This window comes from Protopterus annectens, chromosome 8.part0, assembly GCF_019279795.1.
Source record: "Protopterus annectens isolate FY-2018-M chromosome 8.part0, PAN1.0, whole genome shotgun sequence".
NCBI classification, from domain to species: Eukaryota; Metazoa; Chordata; order Ceratodontiformes; family Protopteridae; genus Protopterus; species Protopterus annectens.
The window spans coordinates 744,005,710-744,028,341 of NC_056741.1; the positions used below are offsets into that span (position 1 = coordinate 744,005,710).

At 40.4% G+C, this 22,632-nt stretch overlaps 1 protein-coding gene across 2 annotated transcripts in view; it reads right to left on the bottom strand.

Annotated features, from left to right (window-relative positions):
- THBS3 (thrombospondin 3) overlaps window positions 1-22,632 on the bottom strand; it is a 948,644-nt gene that overhangs the window by 153,185 nt on the left and 772,827 nt on the right. For both annotated transcript variants that reach the window (XM_044080201.1, XM_044080202.1), the window contains exon 21: window positions 4,040-4,212. In XM_044080201.1, the coding sequence (XP_043936136.1) occupies window positions 4,040-4,212 (173 nt within the window). The remainder of the gene's footprint in view (window positions 1-4,039; window positions 4,213-22,632) is intronic.

Here is a 22,632-nt window from a genome sequence, read left to right on the forward strand (position 1 = left end):
TATAGTGTCTGGCAGGTTTTTCCTAAAGATTGCCTCCAAGTATTTTGCTTCATATTTGTGGTATGTTCAGAACTCTCTGTCCCTGATTTTGCCTCTTATTTTTTGGTTTGTGTTTTGTAAAATTTCTGTTTTTCTGGTAAATCACTGAGGATTATAGTCACTAAATAGGTTCATAGGTAGATACTAAGCTATCGGACCAAGGGCCTAAATTAAGCCTAGCTAACAAGGTTCCCTGACTTACGCCACTCAAGGAAGATAATTTCCTGTGCTCCTGTCGAGCAGAGCCACATGAGTGATCCCCGGGGTGTATTTCCTTTTTCCCATCCACTCATCAAGATTTTTCTTGAAGAGTGCTAATGAGGAACTTTGCTTGACATAGATGGGTAGCTTGTTCCAGAATATAGGAAGTTTCTGGGACAGGAATCTATCCCTCCAGCATGTCCTGTTTATTGTGGTAACAAGGTTTAGGTCCTTAGAGCATGTAGCACGGAGGGTTTGGTATTTCTTTAGGTGTAGCATGTCCAAAAGCTCTGGGTTTAACATAGCTTTATATGTCAGGCAGAGATCTCCTAAGAGTAGGCAATATGCTACAGAGTAAAGCTGGAGTTTTTTGAGACGGTCAGTGTAGGGCATCTGTTTGAGGCCAGTAATCCTCTTTGTGAGGTACTTCTGTGGCCTTTCCAGCTGCTGTAGATGTCTTCTGAGGTACATTCCAAAAGGGGCATTGTACTCTATAATGAGTCTAATGAGTGCAGAGTAAAGGGGAACAATTACCTCTTTTTTCCTGGATGAGAACCCTTTTGTGATGAAGTGTGCCACATAGAAGGATTTCCTGACTACTGTGGTGATGTGATTATCAAAGGAGAGATTACTGTCCACCTGGGTCCCAAGGTCTCTTATCACACATTTGGCATTAAGTAGACTGCCATTTATGTGGTAGTTCATGGGTACAGAATTTTTACCAAAGGGGATGACAATGCACTTTTTGGCACTGAACATGAGGCCATGCCTTTGACACCAGGCATCTGTCTCAGTGAAGCCCTTCTGCAGGATGCAGAATAGTGACAGATATTTGAGGTTTAGAGCTCTTGTGCTCATGTACACCAAAGCAAAGCCCACAATTCTTTCAGCTTTCTGATTATATAACAGAAGTATTTAAAATCTGTCCTTCATTTGGACCTTGTATCCCATTATTTTAGGCTTTGTCACTGATGCTTGATTTAAGAATTTGAGGGCTATGTCTGTCCCTTGTAAAATTTGACAAATTACTGAGGATTGCAGTCACACTTGTGGTATACAGCATCAACGTAGTGTATATATTTGCTGAGTATGGAGGGACTGTCTGAGAATGAAAGTGGCTGTCATTATCAAATTGTATTTAATAAACTGGCTTTGTAGAACTTGTGTACATTTACATAAAGCAAGTAGGAAGACTTAACTGCAACTAATTTTTAAATACCAATCAGACATCTGAGGTGTACACAATCAATAAAGTGATTGACAGGTATGAAGCTGATTGTGGATAAAGGTGACAATCATGCCGTTGACTTATCACAGTTAAACAGTCACTGATCTGACTTGACAGGAGCAGTGTCACACAATATATTGTAATTTTTGAGGGGGGCTTTTTACTCCCCTGTGCATCATTCTAAAAGGCTATAGTCTGAGCCACACACCTTTCACTGGGTCTACCAGCCAACTCCTAACTCCTCCTAGACTTTCTTCAATATCATTCCAGAGCCAGTGTGGATCATGAGGCCATCCACCTGGGGGATTCACTTTGACCTGCTCTGTTATTTTCTTCTCTGTGGAAATATTTCAGAGGCAGGTGTGCAATACAGATGTACAGAATATCACTGTACTCTGTACCAGCTCAGACATGTCCACCACCTTATAGCCCCTTTGGACCAAGCAACCTGATTGCATCATCCCAGCCTCCACCAATGATCATCACAGAAGACACTCATAGAACTGCCTTCCCACCAGAGTTAGTAATGCCCATCACTCCCTGCAACTTCATTAGTCACCTGAGAAACTAATCGAACTTGAATTGGCTGGGCCAGAGTCAAGGCTTTATCCCTCTACATCACTGGAGCAGCATACAGTGAGTTGTATTTGCTGAAATCTGTCAGATAAAAACAAGGAGTGCATGTGTGTTTGCTTTTTAGGGTTAGAGTTAGAGCTACTCTAAGGCATAGCTTTAGTGTAGTACATGCATATATGTATGTGTGTGTGTGTTATGTGTCCAAGTGTCTAGATTAGCGATTTTCTTATGGTAATATCTAGGGTTGGGATGGGGGCAGTGTTAGGGTTAGCAGGCATGAGTAAGGTGGAGATAAAGTTCTCCTAGTAGTGTTGCTATTTTTTAAGATATATTCACTGTGTGAATATGTCTGAGTACAGATAAGTGTGTCTGTGTAAGTGCATGTCTGACAGCAGCACTGACTTGAAACTTGAAGCCCCCCTGCCCACCTTACTAATGTGTCCTAACCCTAACCCTGCCTCAGCTCCTACCCTTGCACCTTACCTTAGAACACTACCACTATTCAGACAGACTGGGTCATATGATGCTGCTATGGTTTTGAGGGGTTATTTGTTTCATTTTGTTTTAGTCTAGTTTAGTTGTTATTGTGATTTATTTACTGTGGCATTTCAGTGTTTGTTGCTAGTGTTCTGAGTTCTTTATTTTGATGTGTTGATATTATGAACTGTCAGTATTTTGATTTTTGTACATGAACTGCCAGTATTTTGAGTGTTTGTATTCTACCAACACCCCAAACACATTCCATAGTTGAATTGGTATTTCTCCAATTTGCCTTTAAACAGGTGTGCAGTTTGATGTGTGTGTGTGTGTGTGTGTGTGTGTGTGTGTGTGTGTGTGTGTGTGTGTGTGTGTGTATGCTTTTTAGGGTTACAGTTAGGGACAGTTTTAGTATAGTTCAGCTGTTTATCTGTGTGTGTTGTGTGCGCAAGTGTCTAGATTAGTAGTGCTGTTAGGGAAATTATTTTCTTAAAGTAATGTTTAGGGCTGGGACTGTGGCAGGGTTAGGGTGAACAGACAAGTAAAGTGGAGATGAATTTTTTTAAGATAGGTTCACCAATCAGAAAAGGAGAGCTTTTGTTGTACTTTTTCGATCAATGAATATTCAGTAGAGTGTTTGATGGGTGTTGTGCTTGACCTGCAATGATTGATGAAATTGTGTTCAATCATTTTATAGGTCAATATGTGCTTATATGTTTATATCTATATCTATATATGTGTGCCTGTGTGTGTGTCACATCAGCATTGTTTTGAAACTTGGAGCTCCCCTCCCCAACTTACTAATACATGCTAACCCTAACCCTGCCTCTGCTCCTAACTGTAAACCTTCCCATTACCTTAGAACAATACCACTTTTCAAACAAACCGAGTCTTATGATAGTGCTATGGTTTTGAGGGGTGCTTTTGCTTGTTTTATTTGTTTTGTTTTTCTTTAGTTTAGTTGTTTTTGTGATTTATTTAATGTGGGGGGTTGGGTGGGGTTTTTTTTTGTTAGTGTTGTGAGTATTTTACTTTGATCTGTCGATATTATGAACTATCAGTATTTTGATCTTTCAATACGAACTGTCAATATTTTGGTGTCACTTTTTTGAGAGTCTATATTTTGAATTTTTGGTATTTTGATATAGTCTCTGAGATTGCCCTACCTCTGAGAACAAGGAATACTCTGAGACATAGTAATCTCTGACTAGTATATATCATATTTCAAACTTATTCAGTCTCGCTAGTCAGTGACGCATTCATGACTCTCGATTAAAAATGATTACCCTGTTTGGAAACTGATGCAGTTGTCTGTGGAAGAAACAATAACACAGACCTTCTCATAAAAGCTGGCTGAGTCTGAAAAAGTCCTCATGAAAGCTAGAGATACATTCTTCTGGAAGAAAAAGTGTACATCATTATACACTGTAATAGCATGTTTTTGTTTTCTCAGATATACCAGACACACCATCTGTGCAGCATTTCTGTTCCTCCCCTCTTAAGACCCCACTTGCTCACCTGATATAGCCAACCTGTGGTCTATGCAATAGTTTCCAGCGATAGGAAGTCTTGTCCTTCCAGCCAGTATTGCGTGGATCTTTCCACAGCAGCTTGACCTGATCCTCTGTATGACCTGTATGCCAGAGGGCATTACGTAGATACTCTCCTGGCCCTGTGCTTGACTTTACAGCCTGTCAAGCAGAAACATAAGCAAATTACTATATCAAGCACTAAAGAAATCATTCATCACTACAAAAGAGACAAATTTAAAAAAAAATACAAGCGATTTCAAGAATGAATATGGAAAGCACTTTTTACATTGTCATAGACTGCAGTATCAGCTCGTGTTTATTGTTAATGTATCTAGAGATAATATATTTGTGACAGAGGTATTTTAGAAATAAAACATAAATGAATATATATGTAACAGGCATTTCAGAAAAAAATGTAGTAACAGTAGTTTCTGTTATGCAGAGAAATTCACAATGTCACTAGATCACTAAAATTAATCAACACCTTGAAGAATGTATGCAAAATTACTAAATGGTAAAACATGATGTGTACTCTCTTATTTTTGTTTACTGTTTTTATATGCCTAAATAGCAGGCAGACCATATGTAAAGCTGTGCAGGGCAGCTAGTATGTTAGGCAATCGTGTCATGACTCATAATTGGAAGGCTGCCTAGTAGAAGAACTTGGACCGCCTGTAAATGTGGTAGCTGGGGAGACAGACTTATGATAATGACACGTATAATCACCCTAGCACACTGCTCACCTAGGATATGTCATAGAACAGGAGTCATAGTCTCAATACAATACAAGTTATCCTGAAGAACAATGCAGGCAATGTGTAAGCTTATGTTGCTAGATAGTGGCATGCAGCTATGCCTTTCAATGTTGGGAATCTGTGCAGGGGACGTGGGGCAGCTTTATCCCATGAGGTAAGTCATAATGAATGTGTGTATGGGTGTGTGTCTGGGTGAGAGTGTGTGTGTGTGTGTGTGTGTGTGTGTGTGTGTGTGTGTGTGTGTGTGTGTGTGTGTGTGTGTGTGTGTGTGTGTGTGTGTGTGTGTGTCATGGTCTGCAGATATCTGTATGAGAGGGTGGGTGTCTGTGTGCATGCCATGTGTGTGTGCTCTTGTGTGTTTTTGTGTGTGCTTGTGTGTGTACATGTGTGTCTTTGTCATAGTCTGCAGGTATATGTATGACTGCTTTTGTGTGTGTGTGTGTTTTGTGAGTCTACACCTGTGGGTAGTCTGCTAGGACATGCGCTAGTTACACCTTGATATGGTACTCAACTCAGCAGTACAAAACTTAATGAGAAGTTGCACCTCTGAGAATCACCACAACTAGGAAGCAGTAAATGGCACAGCAGTGCATTTCATCGGTGCAGTGTACATTGCTCTGCTACTGCACCATTCCATATAAACCCCAAACCATCTGTTCACCACTCAAGGCAACTTAGTCTCACAAGCTACAAGACACCCTACTTAATCCTGATCTTATTCCTCCGGAAACTTATCTCACTCATCCCTACTGAAACTGAACGTATCTCATTCTCATTCCATTCTCGCTGTACAAAATCCCACTGATATTGTTCTTCCTCCAAACAGAAAACATGCATGTGCCAGTTGGTCCTAGCTTACTGCATCTACAAATGTGTCCAAGTAAACCACATATCTACGCCATGCAACCTAGCCTGCTTGAGTCTGATTTAATGGAATGCATTCTTTTGATTCTTATGTCTCTCTTACTGTACATATTCCACTTGACCAAAAATTAGTTTCTGTTACAACAGACTCCAGATGATCCCAGTTTCAAAATATCTACAGTAGATTCTACACTGCTAATATGTGACTCATATGAGAAGAGACGTGGATGGATAAGTCATATATGACTCATACTAGAAGGGACGCAGATGCAACCTGGGCTAATTCCTAGGGGACCACATCTTACTTAATCTTGATGCCACTCTTTTTTGAAAAGTACCCACATGGATGATATTATGTGCATCTCATTTGTAGAGTGAGTAGAACTCAATGAACCACCCTTTTAACAGCTGCAGCACATGCCATTTGCAAGATCACACTTTTAAGTGGATAAAACTTAGCTGCAGCTCAGATTTGTAGTGGGAAAAAATAAAATAAAACTCATAGCATCTGAATGTCTCACCCTTCTCATCAAGCCAAATTCCACATATTCAGTTTACAATTAACTCTACTCTGTTTCACATTCTTTTTGATATCTGTTGTTTATCTGACAGACCCTTTACAGCTGCTTGATAAATCTTTGCTTGGATCACAATTGTTTGGCAATAACAGATTGTAAGTTTTGAGCAAACGACACCACATAAAATGTGTTACAAAATAAAAATAAATGTTCTTCCAGGACACAAACCAACTTTATATTTGCTTACCAGGATAGAGCACTGATCATACATGACATTTTAGGCTCAAACCAGACCAGAAAAGTTACACAAACAAGATGAACCGAGTAACAAAAGATTGTTAAGTAATATAACAGAGTAAAGTATGAGGCATCTGCAATGTTTTAAGAAAATACATACAAGCACACATCTATAAACAAGACAAAATGGAAGCAGAACATAATGATCACTGAAAAGAAAAAAGGTGAGGGTAGAGAAATGTGACTGAGGTAATCTCTTAAAAAATCAAAAGCGAACTATGATATGCAGAACTTTTTTTTTTTTAATTTTTTGAAAATTTTTGTGGCTTCCTTCAGCTGACCATCAGCCACTTCCAGGGCCTGCTTACATTCAGCTTGTCTACTGAAACCAACTTAGCCTCCTCCAGACTAACTCCAACCCTTGTATGAAGCTAGTGAGAAGACTGAGATGCCTGGGGCAGCATCACACTGCTGCTGAGAAATGGTTTCCTTCTACATTTCCACCCTTCTGCCTTCCCAGCAACACCCTGCTGATGTGGCGTGAAATGGACGCCAGCACCACTCCACTCCTCATTTCTGCAAGGTAATACAATCAGTTGGACTGTCCCACCTACCCTAGGTATCACATGCAGTGCTGTTTCCCCCATCTCCACCAGGGAAATCAACAGAACAAAGGTATCCTGAGTGAGCACCCTACCTTCTCAGGACAGACAATGGCTATTCTCCCAGCCTGCTTCAAAAAGCTCCCAAGCTGCAAACTGAAGCCAGGTTGCCTGGGTCATATTCAAGGTTTTATCCCTCTGCACCACTGATCCAGGCTTAGGATGGAAAAAAGGCTGAGGCATCCATTTTACGAGGTTGTGAGGTATTAGTGATGTGGCCTAAGGGGGTACACTTGCAATGAGCTTGTTTGTCAAGCTGTAGTTTAAGCTGTGTTATGAACTTCATATGGAAGGAGAATTGTTTAATGTGGAAAAGAAATGATTGCCCGAGTTTGAGTGCTACAATACAAAGAGTACAGTTTGTGCACAGTAGTCCTGTTTTTAGGGGTTCTAGTACTAGACCTTAGTCTATACGAAATTAGGAGGGGATTTTAGTGGTAAATGTAGCTACTAGTGTGGAGAACATGCTAGACTGAAAAGCTTAAAAAATAAAGAACTTAGCAGGAGATCTGCTCTTTGTTGTATGGGAAGCAAAACAGCATTGACAAGCAGAATTGGTGATATTTTGTTAGACATAGATTTTAAGGCCTTTGTATTTCTTTTGAAGGTGACTTCCAGAGGTGCAGCTAGGTTGTGGAAAAGGGAGCAGCCTCCCTAGGTGCAAGATGTTATGGTGTACAATAGGGGAATGCTAATCAGTCAGTAGTGTACTACCAGCATTCAGAAATGAATTTGAAATGGCGTATTTGTATTTTTTTCCTGAATGAATACAAACAATGTATTTGTGGTCAGGGTTGAAGCATTTTAGCACTACATGTTTATTATAAGATGTAATAAGTAGATCTGATGCCAATCTTTATTCGTTCCTCAACTCTTGGGGTTTGGATCTGATCCTCGGATCCGACTTGGCTGCTTCTATTAGCCTGTCGATCACTGAACACTCTCGAGCTCCTCCCTTTCCCATAATGCCCTAGTCCCTAACTTACCTCAGATCTTGTTTGCTGCCTTAGAGTACAGATGTGTCACTATTTCTGCTCTCGAGTTTGTAGCGTTTTTCTGTACTGAGAGTCTATTTCTTTTAGATTATCTGTATAAACTTCTAAAACATTTTAATTTCATTTGTATTTCCTCCTTTTTCTCACTAAAAACTTTTAAAGTACTTGTGTAGTCTTTTTGTTTTACCATTGCTGGTAATTTTTTCTGTACATCTCACATCTCTTTAGCACCATTACTGGTATTTTGTATTTTGTAATTTTCTTATATTTATATCTTTTTGAAAAAAAAAAAATCTTCATTCCTAATTCTTACCATTCTCTTTTGAAATAATGTCTGAGAAACCCTTGGGTTTCAAGAAATGTATGGACTGTGGCCAAAAGATTTCCTTTTTGGACACGCATTGTAAATGTGTTTACTGTCTAGGCCCTCACAGCTTGATGCTACTTGTGACACATGTAAGGGCTTTAACCCTAGGGCCCTTATAGATAGAAGGAACAAACTGATTCTCAGAGGCTTGCTGCCCTCTTAATCTTTGACTTCATCAGCATCTTCTGGGGCTCAAACTCCTAAGAAAACAGAGAAAAAGGATTCCAGGAAGTATTCTCCAGAACCAACTATTTCCTTGGCTATGGATTTGAAACCTTCTACGAAACTTTCTAAGACTTCAAATCCCAGCTCCTCAGATCCGAAAACCAGGAAAGAGAAATCTTCTCAGACCTGGTCACCACTCATAGCCCCAGATCCAATTACCTGTAGACTGCCTTCTCATTTTTTGCAGCACTCTCCAAGACACTGTCATTCTAGACCTTCATCAACAGCAACTTTGACTTGCTCTTCCAAAAGTCTGACCAAAGCCAATGTGGACAGGATGATAAGGAAGTTTCTCTCGACACAGATACAAATGGGAGTTCTCTTGGCTCAGGTCCCATTGGTTCAGAGACCCTTATTAGTTCAACCCCTCCATTGCTTGCTCTTTCTCTGATCTGATCTCTGGTATTGGAGTCATCAGATCCAAAGGTTCCAGAGTCAGTCAAATCGGATCCAGAGATACTGGATGACTCTCTCAGCCAAAGTGTCAGTGCCAGATTTGTGGTGTTAGTTGACTCCTAAGCAGTCAGAGATGTCTCTTCTCTTCAGAGCCTCAGCGTTTGACAGCTCTGCTCCAACTCCCTCTTCAAGTGCTTTGCCTTTGGAGAGGAAGGAGCTTACGACTTGAAAGCATGATTTTTATGAGCTGTTGGTCTCCTTTTCTCTGAGGCATTCAGGATTCAAGGAAGTGGAGAGAGCTTTCTCTATCCCTAGAGCTCAAACTTCTCCACCTCCTTTGGTTTTGACCACCCTAACCCATTCATCTCTGCATCGTGAGCCTCAGTTATCCTTACTACAGGGACAACCAGCCCAAGTTAGTCACTAAGATACCCAACAGATACTGTTTTTTTTTCTGACACTTCTCCAAAACATTCCACTGAAGAAGTTTCCAAGAAGAAAAAGTGCAAAGGGAGGTATCTGGACTCTCCCAAAGAGTCAGTCACAGAAGATACCAATTTTAATGAGAGGGAAGGGTCCCCAAGATCAACACCTGAAGATGTCTCATTTGGAGACAGTCTAGACCTCTTAAAGGAAAGGGGTGGTTGGTCTCCTGATAATCCTTCCCAAAAGGAGTCGGTATTCTTGGAGGCTTTTAGTGCTGGCCCATCTACCTCCTGAGTGACTCTGCCCATGGATGAGCTCATTGATTTAGTACCTTGGCAGGCATGGAAGGAACTTGATACCACTGAACCAATTCCCGAGAAACCAGACAGGATCCTGGCACCACCTAAGGACAGAACCTTTTGGAGCAATGGAGTACTTGTTGATGCCATAGTCAAAGCAGCAGCCAAGAAGAAGAAACTTGGGGAACAAAGTTCCTCTATCCACCCCACTAACAGGAAGTCTAAGGTGATGAACAGATTTGGGAAGCTTGTTTGTGCTTCAGCGACCTTTGCCCTTCAGTCACTGAACTATCTGGCACACTTCACAAGACTTCACAGGGATTTGATAAAGGAACTTTCAAAATCCCTGTCTGGGACTATATCCTCTGAAACAGACAGCATTATTGCCTTGCAGTTGGCTGCCCTTCAGTCTATTTCCAATTCGTCCATGAGACTTATCTCTCATACAGCAGAAGATAACTCATGTGAGGCAGGTTCAGGTAATTCCATCAGAAGACATGCCTGGATGCGCTTCTGTGAGTTTGTAGAACCCTTCAAAGCTTCCTTCATCAGTGCTCCCTTTGATGGAAGTTCTTTATTTGGCCCCAAAGTGAAATACTCTAGATGTGAGCAGGAAGGTAAAACCCTTTCTGCTTTGGGCATACATTTTTCAAATCCTCAACAAACCTTTCCTAGGAGTCAATGAGGTGGTTGAAAGATGTAGTTCAAGAAATCCCACTGTCCTTTCTAAGATCCACATGGAGATAGTTCTCCAGGGGTAGAGGGGGGAAACTCTAATTGAACTGGCACCCTACCTAAGCACCATGTTCAGTCATAGCCTCACCTCAGGCTTTGTGCCCACTGAATGGCGCACAGCGATGGTTATCCCACTCCATAAAGGGGGAGCCACCACAGACCCCTGGAACTACCGCCCTATTAGCCTAACAAGTCTGTTCTGCAAGGCCATGGAACGTATTATCATGGAACTTATAAACAAAGACATTGGTAATCTCCAAACTCTGGACCCCACCCAGTTCGGGTTTGTAAAAGGAAGATCATGTCTCCTAAACCTGACTGACTTCTTTGAAGCAGTCACCAAAGCCGTCGACTAGGGTAAGGTGGTTCACACAGCCTATCTAGATCTCGCCAAAGCTTTTGACACCATCCCCCACTCTGGAATTATAGATAAACTCACTAAACTAGGTATAAATCCCTATTTCACAAGATGAGTTGCCAACTGGCTCACTAAAAGAACCCACACTGTGAAAGTAGCAGACTCCAAATCTGACTTCAGACCAGTGACAAGTGGAGTACCACAGGGTTCAGTCCAGGGTCCTCTCCTGTTTGGTATCTACTTTTCTGAAGTACAGACCAACACAGAAGGTCTTTGGCTAATGAAGTTCACAGATGACTGCAAACTAGGAGCCATAATTGAAACTCCTAACCATGTGGACATCCTACAAAAGGGCCTCACTGAGACAGACGCCTGGTGTCAAAGCAATGGCCTCAAACTCAATGCCAAAAAGTGCATTGTCATCCCCTTGGTAAAAACTCTGTGCCCATGAGCTACCACATAGGTGGTAGTCTACTTAACACCGAAAGTGTGATAAGAGACCTTGGGACACAGGTGGACAGTAGTCTCTCCTTTTATAATCACATCGCCACAGTAGTCAGGAAATCCTTCTATGTGGCACACCTCATCACAAAAGGTTTCATATCCAGGAAAAAAAAGGTCATTGTTCCCCTCTACTCGTCACTCCTTAAACCTATTATAGAGTACAATGCCCCTTTTGGTATGTACCTCACAAGACATCTACAACTGGAAAGGCCACAGAAATACCTCACAAAGAGGATTACAGGCCTCAAACAGATGCCCTACGCAGACCGTCTCAAAAACCTCCAGCTTTACTCCATCGCATATCGCCTACTCAGAGGCGATCTCTGTCTAATATACAAAGCTATGTCAAACCCAGAGCTGCTGGACATGCTCCACTTAGAGAAATCCCAATCCCTGCAAGCTACACGCTCTAGGGGCATAAACCTTGTCACCACAATAAACAGAACATGCTGGAGGGATAGATTTCTGTCCCAGAGACTTCCCATACCCTGGAACAAACTACCTATATATATTAAACAAAGCTCCTCATTAGCACTCTTCAAGAAAAATCTTGATGATTGGATGAGAAATAGGAAACTCACCCCGAGGATCACCTCTGTGGCTCTGCTTGACAGGGGCACAGGAAAATAATTTTCTTGGGTGGCGAAAGCCAGGGTACCTTTTTGGCTAGGCTTGTATAGGCTCTAGGGCCAATAGCCTAGTACCTACTTATGAACCTATAAACCTATGAAGATGCTTCCCTTGCAGTAGAGGAGGTCTGAAACACCAAGGATCTAGGGATGCTTTCTCTGACAGATCCTATTCTCCTGAAAGGAGGACTGACTGTCCATCTCTGGAGGCAGTCAGGGTTCATATATCCCTGCACCAGAGAACCTGGTTAGAAATTACAAAAGATTCATGTATGCGGAGGATAAAATTCAGACCATCCACCCCCATTGTTTTTAAAGAAAATCACCAATGTTCCACCCAATCAGAGGGATCCTTGAGGGGCACTACAGTATGTTTCACCGATCTTAAAGGCCGCATTGGTCCCAGATATTGTGAAAGTTGTTTCTTACAAGGTGTCAGGAAACCATAAGAATACCTCATCGGAGAATCCAATACATTTTAACTTGTTAATTAGAATGGTATAACACCAACAACAAAATGATGAAAACGACAAAGACTGTAGACTGGACTGTCAGCAGTTAAATAAATGCATATAAATCAATGCACCAACCTGTAAAAACACACATGCAAGCCAAAAATGGTTAGCGCTTTCGTTTAATCCAATATTAAACTTCTTCAGACAACACATACAGTTCATCATTTCCTTTAAATAAGACCTAAAAACATTTCATTGGTTAAGACAATTATTTAAAGTGGTTAAGACAATTATTTAAAGTGATACTTCCTTAAAAACATTTATAATAGAAAATTTGTCACTATTTATAAGAACATTTCAAGCAAGGCAGGCAGTCTGTTTCCAGTCGAAAATCCTTTATTAAGTACACAGACAAGCGATCCAAGTAAAACAAAAATAAAGTAATAATTTCCTCACAAGCTTTCTAAATATATATATATATATATATACTTTTTATCAGGCATGGGAGTGGTTTATTGTGCTGTAAAACAAAGTGTTATTGGTACACATGTTAAATTCATATCCCTTCCCCCATCAGTGTGACATTCGAGCTGGTCCTGCCCTACCTAGTAGCTGTCATAATAATATATAGCCCTAATGTACTTTAATGGTACATCTTATTTAACTAAATTATTAAGTAGATTATTAAGTCTGTAATTTTATATACAAGGCAATATACTACATGGCTGGAAATATATAAACCTTAGTTCATTTTGCGATCAAAAATTATATATAAATATATACATATACATTTTGCATGTAAAAATCAGTTTCTATTTTCATAACCTATTGTTAACAAAGATCGCTTTCGTCCTTCTAGACTTCTTCAGGTCTGTGTACAAGAACCCTAAAAACCTATATAATTGTATAATTAGTTAGTATTGTTATTGCCATCATTTTGAAAAAAAAAAAAATATATATATATATATATATATATATATATATATATATATATGATGATGGAAACAAAATATACACTTAAATTTCAAATGATTTAAAATGGTATTTAAAACCAATTTGTAGAAAAAAATAAAATAAAATACAATTAGTCATGTAAACAATGTGGCAATTTTCTAAGTTCCAGTGCACTTTTAATTGAACAGTAGTAGTTTAGTCCAGGCTTTCTAAAAGTGTTTAGCTTTAATTGCCACATAAGTTCATGTTTCTCCAGAATATTCGGGATGTCTCCTTCAAGATCACCCATGTCTATGCAATCCAGGATCTGGAACTTAAAACCTGTGTGTCTTTTATGAAGAGAAAGGTGTTTGGCTAGTGCATTATGTTAACTTATTACTCCACAGTAAAAGTCTACATCCTACAAAAACCAAATATAATGTAGTGAAATCCCAAGGCTATAGATTAGCTCGAATTACCACAGAGATGGAACCATTTTTGAGAAACCTGAACAACTTAGAGAATGATTTTCTAGTGAGAGGCTATGAAAGTCAGATGTTAAAAAACATCCTGGAACCCATTATAGAACTGAAAAGGACTGAAGCACCTTCACTCAACCTCCCCAGTAGAAAAATGTTAAGTAATTCCACAGAGAATAACAAATGCAAAAATAGCTGCATCCTGACATACACTTTGGATTATCACAGTATCAAAAATATTATTGAAGAAAACTGGGACATTGTCACAGGAAACCCTTTTCTGATTAACATCTTAGGTGAAGCCCCATCATTTGTTTATAGGAAGGCCAGGAATATTAGAAGTTTTGTTGAATTTAAACCTAGACCATGTGAGAAAAGCACTAAAAGATGTGAAACTAATTGTACATTTTGTATATTTATACAGCAAGGTGATAGTTTTATTGCCCTTATTTAAAGAAGATCATTAAAACCAGTGCAGGGGGCGACTGTAACACTAAAAAAGTAATTTACAGGGCACAGTGCAATGAATGTGATGCATTCTATGTGGGCAAGACTGTAAATAAACTCAAGTGAAGGATTTCATGTCATCTGTCAGAAATCCACTCTGGATGTAAAAATAATGCACTAGCCAAACACCTTTCTCTTCATAAAAGACACACAGGTTTTAAGTTTCAGATCCTGGATTGCATAGACATGGGTGATCTTGAAGGAGACATCCCGAATATTCTGGAGAAACATGAACTTATGTGGCAATTAAAGCTAAACTCTTTTAGAAAGCCTGGACTAAACTACTACTGTTCAATTAAAAGTGCACTGGAACTTAAAAATTTGCCACATTGTTTACATGACTAATTGTATTTTATTTTATTTTTTTCTACAAATTGGTTTTAAATACCATTTTAAATCATTTGAAATTTAAGTGTATATTTTGTTTCCATCATATATATATATATATATATATATTTATTTATTTTTTATTTTTTCAACTTTATTCAAAATGATGGTAATATGGTAATAACAATACTAACTAATTATACAATTATATAGGTTTTTAGGGTTCTTGTACACAGACCTGAAGAAGTCTACGGCCAAAGCGATCTTTGTTAACAATAGGTTATGAAAATAGAAACCGATTTTTACATGCAAAATGTATATGTATATATTATATATAATTTTTGATCGCAAAATGAACTAAGGTTTATATATTTCCAGCCATGTAGTATATTGCCTTGTATATAAAATCACAGACTTAATAATCTACTTAATAATTTGGTTAAATAAGATGTACCATTAAAGTACATTAGGGCTATATATTATTATGACAGCTACTAGGTAGGGCAGGACCAGCTCGAATGTCACACTGATGGGGAAAGCGATGTGAATTTAACATGTGTACCAATAACACTTTGTTTTACAGCACAATAAACCACTCCCATGCCTGATAAAAAGTATATATATATTTAGAAAGCTTGTGAGGAAATTATTACTGTATTTTTGTTTTACTTGGATCGCTTGTCTGTGTACTTAATAAAGGATTTTCGACTGGAAACAGACTGCCTGCCTTGCTTGGATTACTTTCGAATACTTAGTAATGCTGCAGAATTATATATTTTCCATTATTACTTTTTGACTTGACGAGTTTACGTTCGCTACTTCTACTACTATTGTCTGATCTGATTATATACAGTGATTAACTAGAAATATATGGACTGAAAATCTTCCACACAGAGAAGTTTCTTACACTGTTTTGTTTTCAGACCCACTACACTTTAGTGGGTTGTTTTGAGACTTCGGGGATACAATGGAGATTACTTATTTATAAGAACTTAAGACACCATCTCTACCATAATAAGGTTGAATTATAAATACATATACAACACATAAATACATATTTTCTAAAATTCCTTGTAGTTTAAAATCTACTAAATATTTACTCATATAGTTATACTAAAAAACTTTGCTATTTAATCTTTATAATTTCTTTCTTTCTAAGGCCTTTAATTTTAACACTGCAGAAATTGAGGTACGTTCATTTATACCTGGCCATGAGTCTGCGCACAGCTGCAGCTGCCATTTTAATTGCTTTAATTCTAATTGCAGTCCCCATGGTTGTTTGTCATTTATAAGTACATGGTCAATAATAATAAAGTAAAACTTATGGCTTGGAAGTTCCATAATATGTCTAGATAAGGCATTACTTATGTTGAATTTTCTTATGGCATATTCATGCTCATAAATTCTTTGGCTAATCTTTCTCTCTGTTTTTCCTATATAAAATGCAGTGCATGAACCGCAGTATGCCAGGTAGACCACTGCTTTAGAGTTACAATTGTACTTTCCTTGAAACTCATGCTTATAATTTCTTATAGTGAAATTAACTGTTTCTCTTATTTTGTTACACCATGTACATGCACCACATTTAAACATTCCACATTTATTATTATAAGCAACAACTTGTCCTTTCTTTAACAAATCTTTAAAGCTCAAGCCTTTTTTATATACAATGAGTGGTTAGGCGCCTACATGTTGTCTAACATAAGGGTCATCTAGCAAGATGGTCCTGTTTTTTTGAAATATGGAAATTAAGAACTTATGATCCACACTAAAAGTAATAACTAAAGCTTTTGTATAGTCTGTCTGGTTTTTGACAGTATCATGTGTCACATTACTCTCATTTCTATCTTGCATAGGAGAAAGGGAAAGTTCTTCCTCTGTTGCTAAACTAATAAGTTGATCATTACTACTTAACTCATTCACTCCGGAGCAGCTCAGAAAAAGCTGCCTGCTTAATTTCACCATAGGAACAACAGTGCAGCCTGAGCTCATTTTGAGAAAATCCATTTGTAATACCATACAGAAAACAAATGTTCATAACTCTTTAACTATAAAAGCTAGACAAAAAATGTAAATGTGAAAGTTGTTCAGCAGACAGTGACCTTTCCAACAGTATAAATGTTGATAGCGCATATCAAAGTCATTATTAAATTTGGCAAGGAATGTTGATATTGTGCATATTTTTTACCTTTTTGGAAAAGCAAAGCACAATATCTTGGTCAATGTACCATGTAGACCCATACAATTCATATTTAATTTGTTAGTATGAATGTCAGCTTTAAAATTATACCTTAACCATTACTGTGTGATGCTCCTTTATGGAGTTATTCACAGAAATATGATTAATATAATATTTCTCATAATTGATAAATAAACAAAGCATAATATCTTATCACCTGTAACAGACACTGTGACGCCCGTGCCCTGGCCCAGCAATCAAGGAGCCTCAATCCTCACCACTAACACCAGAGATGGTGTCTCAAATATGAAGAAAGGATAACAAATACACACAGTAAAGTGCAATTTCCCTTAAGAGCACACAGAGATCACAGTCAATCCAGGGCTGGTTTCTCCCTTGCTCCCCAGGTCCACAATAAGACTCCCTGCTGGCACAGCTATAGGGTCCGGATCTCAGCCTAGTGGGCAAGCTAAAACCTCTAGCACCCTCTCTGTCCAACCAGTGCTTTGTGTCCCTGCCCAAGTAGCTGACACACACACACACACACACACACACACACACACACACACACACACACACACACATGCACTTTGAGAAGAGGTTATACAACCACACAGACACTCCTGGGGAAGGCTGGCTCAGGATCTCCAGCTGTGCCCCTTTCTCCCAGACATACGGTAGTTCCACTTGCCACCACCCACTAATACTTATCCTCTACTCAAAGGCCTTTAAACGCGAGTCCAATTATTACTCTACAATATTATTATCCAATTGGTAGTATAGGAGTGGCTTTGTACAATTTTACCAAAAGCATACAAGTACTCTAAAGAGCTTAAATTATCTCTACACAAAATCAGCCACAGCTGAAAGGTTTTAAAATACTTAATAATAAATAATTAAAACCACAAGACAATACTTTATACTACACAGAGCTAGTCAAGAGTTCAGAGATCACACAGAAATACTTAAAATAAATCAGTAGTACAGTGCTGACATCACAGAAAAACACTTTATCTAATCTATAAAGTCCTAGCTATTTCTGCAAGAAAACACACTTCTAAAATAACTTACTTACATAGAGCATAAATCAGTGCTGTAAGTTGGATGTTCAGACAAAAATACTTACAGTCTCTCTCTGAACAATAGTTTTTAAAATCACTAACAAACATTTCTGCTGGGCCCTGCCAGATTACATCACTTTTCACACTTGGGTTTCCCAGTATACACATTACATCATTTTTGACACTTAACCTGGGGTTCCCAGGCCAACAGGCTACATTACTTAGCAAGCTAACAACTGCTCAGGAAGCCACAACAAAAAAAGACATTTCAGATGTACACTCTAGTAATTATTCCTTAAGTTAGAACAATAAAAAGAATGTGCTAGCCCAGAAAAAAATGGCTCCAAGCTCTGGAGATTAAAGGACATACAAGACATAATTTTATTTCAAAGAACAGATGTGAAATGCCTGACTTGGTTTTCTTTACAGCAGAGGGCAATGTTGCCACATTGCTGAAGTTCAACATTTAACAGCATATTCTTTCATTTAAGTAAACCAGCCTGTATCTTACATTGATAGTTATAAATTATAGAATTATCTATAAAATTCTATCTGGCTAGGCTGGCAGCCTTCACCCTTCTCTATCAGTCTTCACCCCCCCCCTCAGAGAACTCAAGCTAGTTTTTCAAGTGACCTTTGAAAAACGCCACTTGAGAGGGTTAGGTCTATCTGAGTATACTTACCCCATTCTCTGTCATGAGAGCCCATCTGCAAAGGCATTGCTACTCTCACTGCGCTGCTGCACTGATATATCATATACTTGCAACCCTAGGCTCCATCTTAGCAACTTGGCATTTTGCTGACTGGCTCTGTTTAACCATGTTAGAGGGTTGTGATCTGTCATAACAGTGAATTTTCTTCCATACAGATAAGACTGAAGTTTCTGCAATGCCCACACTATAGCTAGACATTCCTTTTCTACAGCTGCATAGCATTCCTCCCTGAGTTGGAGCCTATGACTGAGATAAACCACTGGGTGCTCTTCCCCCTCTGAAGAAATCTGGCTAAGTACAGCTCCCACCCCATGGTTTGAAGCGTCCACCTACAAAACAAATTCTTTGCTGTAATCTGGACTGGCTAACACAGGGGGTCATCCCAAAGCTTCTTTAAGCCTCTGGAATGCCTGCTCAAATGCTGGGGTCCACACTACCTTATCTGGCCTGTTCTTCCTTGTCAGGTTTGTGAGGGGAGCAGCTATGTAACTATAAGCTATATAACTGGAGATGAACTTTCTGTAGTACCCTGCTGTCCCTAAAAATGCCCTCACCTGCTTTTTAGTAACAGGTGCAGGCCATGCCTGAATGGCTTCCACTTTGGCAGGTTCTGGCCTTTTACCACTCCCCACTCTATGTCCTAGGTAGGAGACCTCCACCACACCCACTGACATTTGCTCGGCTTAATGGTCAACCCTGCCCTCTGCAGTCTACCCAGCACCTCCCTGGCATGCTGAAGGTGATCTGGCCAGAAATGGCTGTAGATGGCAATATCATCTACGTAAGCAAGAGTAAACCCTCCTGCTCCTACTAGGATATGATCTACCAGCCTCTGGAAAGTTGCTGGGGCATTCTTCATCCCAAAGGGCATCTTTGTGAACTCATACAAGCCAAAAGGAGTCACAAAGGCTGACTTCTCTCTAGCACTGGGAGTCAAGGGCACCTGCCAGTAACCTTTGGTAAGATCAATGGTTGTAAGATACTTAGCCCCACCCAGCTGCTCTAGGGCCTCATCTGTCCTAGGCATGGGGTAAGCATCTGACTCTGTGAGACTATTTAATTTCCTGTAGTCCACACAGAACCTAGTGCAGCCATCCTTCTTTGGCACCAGCACCAATGGGGAGGCCCAGGGACTGTTAGACTCTTGAATCATCCCTAGTTCCACCATCTCCTGTACCTCCACCCTCAGAGTCTGTTTGACTCTCTCAGGCATTCTATAAGGGGTCTGCCTAATAGGTCTTTGGGGTCCTGTATCCACCTGGTGCTGCACTAGGTGGGTGCACCCTGGTTTCCCAGTGAACATGTTCCCAAATTCCTGCAACACTGCTCAGATTTCTTGAACCTAGGTAGGAGATAGCTGCTGGGACATTGCTACCCCTTTCACTGAGGTGTCAGCCCGAGCCTCACTGAGGACATCAGTCCCCAGATCTCCCTCAGACTCCTCCTGCAATCCACTGCAAATGCTCAGCACAAGGGCCTCCCTATCATGGTAAGGTTTCATCATGTTAACATGGTACAATTTGTGCCCCTGCAGTCTGCCTAGCAGTTCCACCATGTAGTTAACATCACTTACCTTTCTTATCACCTTGTAGGGACCCTCCTAAGCTGCTTGCAACTTGTTGTGTCTGACAGGAATGATAACCATTACCTGCTGCCCCACAGCATACTCTCTAGCTCGAGCATTCCTGTCATACCACATTTTTTTTCTGTTGTTGGGCTTCTACCAGGTTCTCCTGGGCCAAGCCCATGAGTTCCCTGAGCCTTGTCCTGAGGTTTAGGACATATGTCACAACAGACTCCTGGTGAGACTCGCACTCACCTTCCCACTTATCTCGAATTAAATCTAGAGGTCCCCTCAACCTATGCCCATACAGCAACTCAAAGGGTGAATAACCTGTGGATTCCTGGGGAACCTCTCTGTAAGCAAACAACAGATGGGGCAAATATTTGTACCACTCCCTCTTAAACTGATCTGCAAATGCCCATAGCATGGACTTGATTGTAGAGTTTAACCTCTCAACAAGACCATTAGTCTGGGGATGATCTTCATGTGCTTCACCCCACAGGATTTTCACAGACAAGCCAGCAGGCCTGACATGAAATTGGCACCTCTGTCAGTCAGTATTTCTTTTGGGAAACCTACCCTGCTGAAAATCTCTAACAAAGCATTTGCCACCTTCTCTGTCTCAATGGAGGACAAAGCCACTGCCTCAGAGTATCGTGTAGCATAATCCACTACCACTAGGATATACTTTTTCCCTGTGGAATTTGGGGTACTCAGAGGACCCATAATATCCATAGCTACTCTCTGAAATGGCTCCTCAATCACAGGCAAAGGCATCAAAGGAGCTCTCACCTTGTCTCCTGCCTTGCCTACCTTTTGGCACTGCTCATAGGTCCTGCAGTACTCTGTTACATCTCTGGAAGTTCCAAGCCAATAGAAGTTCTGCATAATATGCCTCTTTGTACGTTTTATGCCCATATGACCTGCAAAGGGAATATCATGGGCTATGGCTAGAAGCGCCAGATGGCTCTAGGCACTACCAACTGCTGTACTCTCTCACCTTCTACCCTTCCCTCAGGGGTCCACTCTGTGTATAGTAACCCTTTGTCCCAGTATACAGATTCCCCCTTTCCTTGAGAATAAGGGGCCTCCTTAGCTACCTGCCTCAGGCCTTGCAATGTAGGGTCTGAGAACTGAGCCTGTCTCAACTCTCTTCTTGTAACCCTTCCCAGCTTCCCTTCCACAGAAAGTCTGGCATTCTCTGACCGCAGTGCCTCACTGTCAGCCTGGGTACTACTACTCATCTCTACCTTTGCAATTACCTTGTCCAAGGGAACATCAGTACCCACAAGCAGCTGTGGCTCACATTCAGTCTCACTGCTACAGAGTAGCTCCCTCCCTGAAGTAACCACCTAAGCATTTCTGGCTGCAAGTATGCAGTCTGTCTGGGTCTCCCCCAGGCTACCAGACCCACATGCTTATCTCCTAGCCTGACCGCGTGTAACTGCATAAGTACATGGTACTGCCTCATCCAACTCCCTCCCTATAAGGACATTTGCAGGATGGTAGTTCCATACCCCTGTTGTCTCAAGTCAACCGACTATTGGCATTTTGCCTTTCCCACTTACTGGCTCTCTCACCTTTGGTTCCCCACCTTGCCTCTGTGGACATCTGTATGCCACATGGCCCCACTGGTTGCATTCAAAACATTTAACCCTAGCTCCTGGATGTGTACCTGGACTAGTGGCTTCCCCTGCTACTGGCAGATTCTGTTGGGGCAGTCTGTGCTGCCCACCATGGGTTCCTTTAGACCCATGAGCAGTACTGGGGGTTCCCTTCCTGAGCAGAGCTGCCCTGCTTGCCAGGTATAGGTCTCCCTTCATCCCAAACTTATCTGAAGTAGCACATTGTCTATCAACTAACCAGATTCTCATGTCCTCAGGTAAAGTGCAAAGGGCTTGTTCCCTCACCAAAGGTCTGCCAGCCCTTCAAAAGTGGTGACCTGATATCCACTCACTCACCTATGGAAATAAGTGCTCACTTCAGCAACATATTCACACACACTTTCATCTGCCTTGCGTCTATGCTCACTAAACCTTTTCCAAAACGTTTCAGGTGTTAGCTTAAAAAACTCTAACAGACAATTGTTTACAGCAGTATAATCAAAACATGCAACGTCAGACATATTAGATAAAACAGTTACAGCTTTACCATGGAATAAGGGGGTCAGGAACCATACCCAGAGCCCTTGGTAAACTTCATACTGTTTACAAACCCTCTCAAACATATGAATGAAACTATCAAAATTATCCCCCTCTTTAAACTGCAAAAGAAATTTACTGACCTTTTGTACTTCTGGGATCCAGTTACTCCTTTCCCCATTACCTCCATGACTCTGGCGAAGAGTCAGCATCTCCTTCTCATGCTGCCTCTGCCTCTCTTATTCCTCAA